General features: G+C 36.6%; 1 protein-coding gene across 1 annotated transcript; it reads right to left on the reverse strand.

Moving 5' to 3' along the window:
- Window positions 1-275: 275 nt before the first annotated feature.
- On the reverse strand, window positions 276-6,053 carry LOC124356214. The gene is made up of 2 exons (XM_046807400.1): window positions 5,835-6,053; window positions 276-645 (listed from the first exon to the last, which is right to left on the reverse strand). The coding sequence occupies exons 1-2, from the start codon at window positions 6,031-6,033 to the stop codon at window positions 395-397; spliced, it is 450 nt and encodes a 149-aa protein (XP_046663356.1). The 5' UTR covers window positions 6,034-6,053; the 3' UTR covers window positions 276-394.
- Window positions 6,054-8,124: the final 2,071 nt, after the last annotated feature.

Raw genomic sequence — 8,124 nt, forward strand, 5'->3', positions numbered from 1 at the left:
TACTTTCTCTACAGATTGACAACTACACAGATCTGGGATACAATTTATTCTGTGGTATTTTAATTGTAATAGGAAATCAAAATCTCTAAATCCAAAGTTGATATATTTGGTTTTTTAACGTTAACCTGCATATCATTTTTAAAGCACCAATTTTTTAAGAGATTTAGGTCACAACATATCCGATCGTATAATACTGCAACCTCCGCTTGAGAATATGACAAAGCAACATCATCCGCAAAAGCACTTACTTTACAGAAAAATTTAGACTGTAACTCTTAAACTGTGCAGTAGTAACATTTAATTTAATAAATAAAATAGTTGGCCATACTACATTTTCATTTAACATTGATCGGAAGTCCAGAACAAAAGATTTTGGTGTTGGACAAAAGTCAGATCAGGCACCTCTGATGGCATCCTGGCTGTTTTCCTGACCTAGGAAGGGCTGTCCTGAGAGGTTCACGAAACGGTTGAACTGACGCAAGGACGCAAGGAAGGCTCTGAGGTTCCTCAGGAGCACAAGATCCTGCCGCATGTCATGCAGAACTCGAATGATCTTAGGGATCATGGGTGGTGGATCGTTCTCCGATTCGGTTTTGCAATTCTTTGCTGGTAGGGCGACCCTTGGAGCGTCTTCTTTCACAGCAACTGCAAAAATAGAGCATGAAATATATTATATTGTTGTTATATATTAATTATTTTTAATACGTTGTTGATATGTTATTATTATTACGTAGTCTGCATTTAAATTATTATTACTATGCTATTAATTCAAATTATTCTTGTACTATAATCATAATTATTTTGAAATTGTTTACTATTGATTATTCTGTTCAGCTTTTTCTACCAATTTGTGCAATCTTTTTATGTAATGGGTTTACCATGAATAAATAAATAAATAGATTCAGGTTAAAATTACCCTCTAAATGAAATCAAACAGCCAGAGTAAAGTAAAGTAAAGGTGTATTATTTTACCAGGCGAAGTTAGGGCTAAGAGGCCCTCTCTAACACTTAACCTGGGGACCAACGGCTTAAAGGTGACTTCCGGTGAACCACCACCAATGGCCGGGCAGGCGGGCTGCTTGCAAGGACAGGATCGCTCAGCGGTCACCCATTCAAGCAGCAGCCACGCTTGACGTTGCTGAGTCGTTATATACAAAACAATACTAGTCCATATAAAAGACGCGAAGCAGTGTAAAGCTTAATCGCGGACTGTAGTAAATTGAACTGGAGGTTTCCCCCTAAGAAGAATGTTAAACCTACATAGAACAGTGTAACACCCCTAGGTTTAATTGTAGATGACTCATTTTAAAGATATAATCAATACGCATTCAAATAATCTTTTGGGTTTTTTGATATTTTTACTATTTTTTTTTTCAGAAAAAAATGTTGTTGTACTTTATCGTTTAAGTAATCAAAGTGTACACTTTAGAAGAATATCTTAAAAGTATTTAGATGTACATGACTCTGTTTAACAATGTTCTTATGGGAAAAAAAACTCAAGGTCATTTAACTATAGCTGGTTCTTAAAGTAAGAACAAAGCAGACGGGTCATAATCGGTGTCGTTATACTGAACCCATTGTGGCTTATAGGAATGATCATGAGGGGTAACTCGCTTCAGTGTCTACTGCGATATTATCTAGAACATTGAATACCCAATAGTCTAGTAGTTTGCTTTGTTGGGATTGGTGCATTCGTATTAAGCCCCTAACCACCATTTAATGCAGTGGAAGTTATATAATTTGAAGCTGAAGGGACCAATAAAAAATAAAATAGGTACTATTATCTTGAATAGCGAATTACGCTGTCCTTATTATCATTGTATAGGGATGTTAAAGAGACCGAGAGAAAAGTTTCAACTATCCAATATTTCAAATAGAAATGTTTGAACGTTCAACGCCCATCAGTTGTTTTATTGCTACTAGCTTCTTCTCAGTAAGCATGAGATGGTCTGTGTGGTAGATTTTCAAAACTTACAAAACCATCCAAAGGTAGCTATGGTGGGGTTGATTCAATATGAATGTTCAGTTTAGTTCCAATTCACCTTCCTCTTAGTGCAGCATTTGAAATCTGGCATTGTCACAGACTTTACTCCTGGAATCTGTTTATTTATCCTTTCAGACGAACATGACTTCAGATTCGAGGAGTCAAGTCTGTGACAGCGTCCGATTCCAGATGCTGCACTAAGAGGAAGGCGTACTAGAGCTAAACTCAACATTCACTTTCAAAAATACTCGTAGAACATAAAGAAATATATTAAATATTATTCTCATGTACTAATAAAAGTGGTCAGGATCAAGGTTGAATATTCTATGAAAGGTTGTGTAGTATTCTCCTTTTAGGCTGACTCGTTTTATAATTATTGAGCATAATTGAAATGAACGATCGTTTAAATTCTTAATGCACAACGTAGGAATCGCCGAGATTTCGCCATCGTATTCACTAGAATCACAAATTAATGAAGAATTCGCCCTCACAAAAACAGAACACGACACACTTTTTTACTATCTTATCTCTTATTGTGTCACATATACGGTTAATAATGACCGCAACTTTACTGGTGATAACTTAGGGCTCCCATACATGTAACGCGATTGGCCTGCGAGCAGTTTAGTATACAGGCGCTGTGTACAGTGTTAGTGGATTATGTCGCCCCAAAAGATTGAGCTGATGGCTTATGCTCAAAGGCATTGCAAGAAGGGAAGAGGAAAAAGAGGGTTGTGCCATAAGGATGGCTAATTAAAGCAGCGGTGTTTGTTGGAGGTGTTTGTTGCCCCACGTGGTCCTAGCAATTATATAACAAACAAACAACCGCAATTTACACCGACACTTTTACACGATAGGACCTTCAGCACTGAGATTGAGTAGCAAAATATTGAAGTTATGTCTTCGACTGTGACCAAATTCAAACTTGACTAAAATCACGAAAACGCCATCCGGCCATCCGGCGGTCTTCAGACCCCATCCGACCTCATACACTTACCGATCGGTCTGAAGTAGTGATGCACAGATCATGAGCGAACCGGCTCACTGATCCGGGTCACGAAATGATCTGAGATCCGTCAGATCATGTGATGAAATGAGCCCGATCATTTGGTGAGGCGACTCCTGATTGAAAGAACCATCGCGTCGCGACCCGTGAGCTGAGAGTCGCCAGCCAGTTTAACATTCTTCAGTATTTCATAATGATCTGAGTGATCTGCTAGACATAGAAGAAAATGTTTAAAATCTGAATTTATTATGGACGACAGTTACACCTCGGTGACTACTATTGTAATTTACTAAAAAAAAGCCTTTGAACTATTAAAACTCATATATTTTACTGTACAGATCATACTAACGATGATTTTTTAATCAGTTACTTTTCATAGACGTCCATTGTACTCTTTGTTCCGCAAAGTATTAGTATATCATATGTTAAAATTGTATGTGATTGTTCGTTTAAATTCTTACGTTCGTTTCTTACGTTCGTTCTAAATGTTACGTAAGGACGAAAAAACAATGAAATTAATTGTTTTACATTATATTTTTAATAATAAAAGAAAAATTGATTATTTTAACTGATATAATTGATTGCCTCAAGAGAAAATAATTTACTAAATTAATTGTTTATTTTTAATTGGTTTATTCGATGATCTGATCATCGCAGACGGAGTGAGTGACGTTAGTGATCGAATGATCTGAAGATCCGGATCATGAACCGGTTCATTTCAGTGATCTGATCCGTATGAGCTGGATCATTCCAAAGACCCGTTCTTCCCATCACTAGTCTGAAGGCTGGCGTTGGCCGGACGTCGATTGATGGGATTCCCCTGGACAAACGTGGACTGTTCAGGCCTGGCCTGCAGGACGATTGTTACGAGTAGGGGGTCTAACGTTGTTTCAACCATACCACGTCCATTTCGTGTCATCTGATAATGTTAAACATCAGATTTTAAATAACAAGATTGAGAGATGATTGATGAGAGGAAATTATAAGGTGAACACTTACATTTTAACAAAATATTCAAATTGTCTTGTAGAGTTATGAAATTAAATTTTCAAACTTAAAGCAATTTAAAATTAATGTTATGCCCATTAGTACTATAAATTTAAAAGTTTATTTTTAACGATGTAAGATTTATAAATACAGGGTGGGCCATAAGTCAGTTGTCACTAGCAATCCTTAGACTTTGTTTTTCCTAGCGTAGTAGTTGTGAACTTGACTAAGTCAAACACTAGCAGTTTGAGGTTATGTTTGTTTATTGTCGATATCTGAGAAAGTATGAATAGGAAATTAACAACAGAACAAAGCGTGTGTTTGTTTTGCAAACATGGTGGAATGTTTTGACAACTGACTTATGGCCCACCCCGTACAACAGGAATTTTTTAATTATTCACTGATAGCTAGGTCACGACCTTTCGATACATGCAATCTGATCTCTTACTCAGGTGGGCAACCAACCTACGATGTAACTAAAATCAAGGTATATGCTTTCTGCCCCAGATTTTGGTGATATGTTAGTTAGTCGTTAAACTGAGGAAGGGGTCAGATCCTAACGTAGTATCTTGCGATAACCGCCGTACCCGCTACACTGCGCCACTGGCATTTCTAGTGGGTATGGGAACACAGATTATCTTCACGTAGTATTAGATAATACTCTCCGTCCAAATGTACGGGGCAACGGGTAGCGTGGAGGAGACCCTGACAAAGGTCGATTTGGAGCCACTCAATATTATGTAACTGTTAGTTTTGAATTATTATTCTAATAATTAACCCTCCAACTGTTGTTCATCAAAATTTTGATAAACATAACCCTTAGCGGATTGTTGTTCGTCAAAATTTTGATGAACAAACATTCCCTTGCATAATTACTCATTGCAGTATATTCCGGCAACGTATCGATTCGATTCATGCACCATTGGATTCGGGAAAAAAGCCTAAGGAGTACTATAGTTTTATTCCTCTTTATATTGTAGTTGCAACGTACCAAGTTCGTAGTTTGGAACGTAAAAGAAGACCGCCATGTTGTCGATGCCGTCTGAGTTCTTGATGTGACGAGTTGTGTTTATTAGTAGGTTTTTTTTTTGTGGTGTGTTTAGTGTGTGGTGAATTGTTAAATATTGCACTAGTGCAAATAAATATATTTTAGAAAAAATAAATTTCTCGAAAATTTTTCGCAAATGTTTTGAGTAATGACAAAATGAAACTTTTTTCGACTCTTCAAAAAAGAGTTATGGAATTTATTTTACTACTGCTGTATAGTTTACTTCATTCTGAGTAATAAAATATGCAATATAACATTTATTTAAGTAAAACTGTATTAGTAAACCTTTAATTAGCAAACTCTTAGATATACACCCTATTTTCACAATTTATGCGCATCGCTGCTTTTTGTTATATAGTCTTATTATAGTTTCATAAATTTGTATAATGCTTATATGTTTCTGAAACTAGAATAAATTTGACACAAAAATGGCTATCTCACTTTTATAGTTTTCTTACTATAACTTGGTTTGCTAGGTATGGTCCCACCCCCAAATAAAAAAAAAATGTAAATTTTGAATTTCATGGAAAAAAATTTTTAGTAAACATTTTTTAAAGGCCAAATTTAAGTACTAATATTATTATATGTTTAATTCTGAACACAAAAATATATACTTCTATATGTATTACTTTTAATTTATATTTTTAATAAATTTTTTTAAAAACCCTTGCACGAGGCTCGAAAACATGCCGCCACTACAGGAAAAAATGACCGCCAGTTGGAGGGTTAAGATGAATTTATGGGCTTCCGAACATCAAAATAACAATTTTAACTAACTATCAATAACAACCATAACCTAAATTGCCTACCATTGGTCTCACAGACACTCTGCAGGTCGATGTTGACACGTTCGATTTCCAAGTACCTCTCCAACAGCTTCGCTCTTCTTTGATTAAGTGCGTCCATGGAATCTATCAAACTTGAAATTCGCATAATACAATCCATTGTGAAATCTTTGAAATCGCCTTTCTTGAACAGTGTATTATATGGTGTTATCCTTAACTGCATAGAACAGTTTTTATATTATAAAAGTCATGAATCAGCTGTTTACACGATAAATAAAAAGTCCCACAGATGTCAAGGAGATACAAATATGAATTTTGGATGTGCTGACCCATTGTAGATCCCCTGATGTGGTGTTGTTCCTGATCAAAGAGTTTTCGCTTAAGCTGGGTCATAGACATTCTGAATCATGGACGTGCTCTGAATGTTCCAACGTTATTGAAAGCTTAAAAAACTTGTCGGTTTCATATAATTACATTTTTCTTCATTCTTTATACTGGCTCATAGCGGCGATTGCTATCATTGCCGAAGAGTAAAAATCTCTTGAGATGCTCTTAAGAAACGTCTTTCACATTACATCACGGATATGTGTGTTGATGAAAAACCCTCACAATATTTAGTTTCGAAATGGAACTTTAAAATGGTATCGAAAGGAAATCCATTTATTGGAATGGCAGAAGCTTTGACATTCGAATGTGAAATCATCGAGAGAGCAATACGTAGAATGACTGGAGACTCTAAATGTCAGGATAATGTAAAATTTACATTCACTGCCATTTACATTCTCTTCATCCTATTGGTTGATGCTAATTCAACTATTAGTAACCCATCTGATGGTTGATTTTGAGGGTGCCAAGTACGAAAAAACTATTAATCCTTCTCGTTTCCCTCCTACTTCGACACTAAAAATTAGTGGACCAGACAACTTCGCGAAAAACTAGGTCATAATGCAAATTAACTATCGTATAGTTAACAATGTTTGACAATAACTATTTTGAAGGACACAAGTGACGGTTTTCTATCATTAAGTAGTTCGTGGGAACATTGAAATTGTTTTTAGCAGTGGTGACTACATTGAAACATTCTAGTGATTGTTTTTGTAACAGTCAAATCATCCATCGCTCTATCCCGATTTTAAGTTAACCAAATAACACGTTATGTTATCGTGCACGATAGGAATAATACGCCATGATAGCTCCACGTGCTTGTCGTGGTTGATGCTTTCTCCAAGCAACTTACCAACAAACAGTCCTGCAACATCAAGAAAGCACGGGAAGAGAGTAAAATTTGACAAAGTGCTCCCCCATCTTCAGCGGAATTGAACTATTTTTAAGTGCATTATTTATTCCCGTCCGTCAACGGATGATTTGAATTATAAAGCTAATTTGCAGCGGAATTCTCACGAGTGACAACAACATAATTAGACACAATAAATAAATCAACTGGCACGTTATAAATATAGAGTTGATCCGTGCGCCATATAAATCTTGGCGAGAACTGTCAGCCCTTCGGGCCAGTTCGGAGGCAGGGAGATTTAGAGGCCAGAAGTGTTTAACAGCCTGGCCGCTTTAGTGCCACTGCTACGCTGTAGATGCCGTGGTGTTTATAATTGTCTACTGAATTGGTGGGAATTTTTGGGATTTGAAATGGTCCTGGAAATTTCGGACAAGTTACTACCCAAATAACGTAGGCTGGAAGGGTTGAATCAACGTTAATTTTGAGTTTAGCTCCAGTTTGGCTTCTTTTTAGTGCGGCGTCTGAGACACGAAAAATGTATTAAGCAACGTTACAGCCTAAGAGTCATTAATGAAAAATCCATGTTCATTAAAGGAAGAGGCCAGCCAATACCTTTTACATCCGGATATGTTGGATAGGCAATAACACAAAGTAAAGCCAATCTCGTTTCAGATTAATTCTGACTATCTCCACAAGCATCAGAGGGACCTCTGTACGAAGATCCATCTCAAACCGTGCTACCACGACTGCATGAGCATTGAACTCATTGAGTAATCTGTAGGTGAATAAATAAGTAATAAATCGAACTTAAGTGGTCTCATCCACGGCTCTCTAACTGAGAGATCACGGGTTCAAATCCCGGGGAGGTCGAATCAGACAGGAATAACAGCCAAAGTGACCCAGACAAACCAGCATAGCCGAGAATTGAGGCTTGAAAGAGATTAAAAAAAAGAAAAAAACCAATCCATTAAAGTACATTAACCACATCTGTTATTTTGTCAGATGATAACATTTCATATCTTTGTACTTTGTTTCCTCACAAATTTGTTTATTACAAGTTTCTCGTTGCTGGCATGATTT

Source organism: Homalodisca vitripennis, chromosome 2 (genome assembly GCF_021130785.1).
Source record: "Homalodisca vitripennis isolate AUS2020 chromosome 2, UT_GWSS_2.1, whole genome shotgun sequence".
NCBI lineage: Eukaryota > Metazoa > Arthropoda > Insecta > Hemiptera > Cicadellidae > Homalodisca > Homalodisca vitripennis.

Bases quoted from the DNA above. Each gene is read 5' to 3' on its own strand.
- LOC124356214 (XM_046807400.1), bottom strand. From the start codon at position 6,033: ATGCAGTTAAGGATAACACCATATAATACACTGTTCAAGAAAGGCGAT. The intron at 646-5,834 runs GTAGGCAATTTA...CTATTTTTGCAG, and splicing joins GAGTGTCTGTGAGACCAATG to TTGCTGTGAAAGAAGACGCT.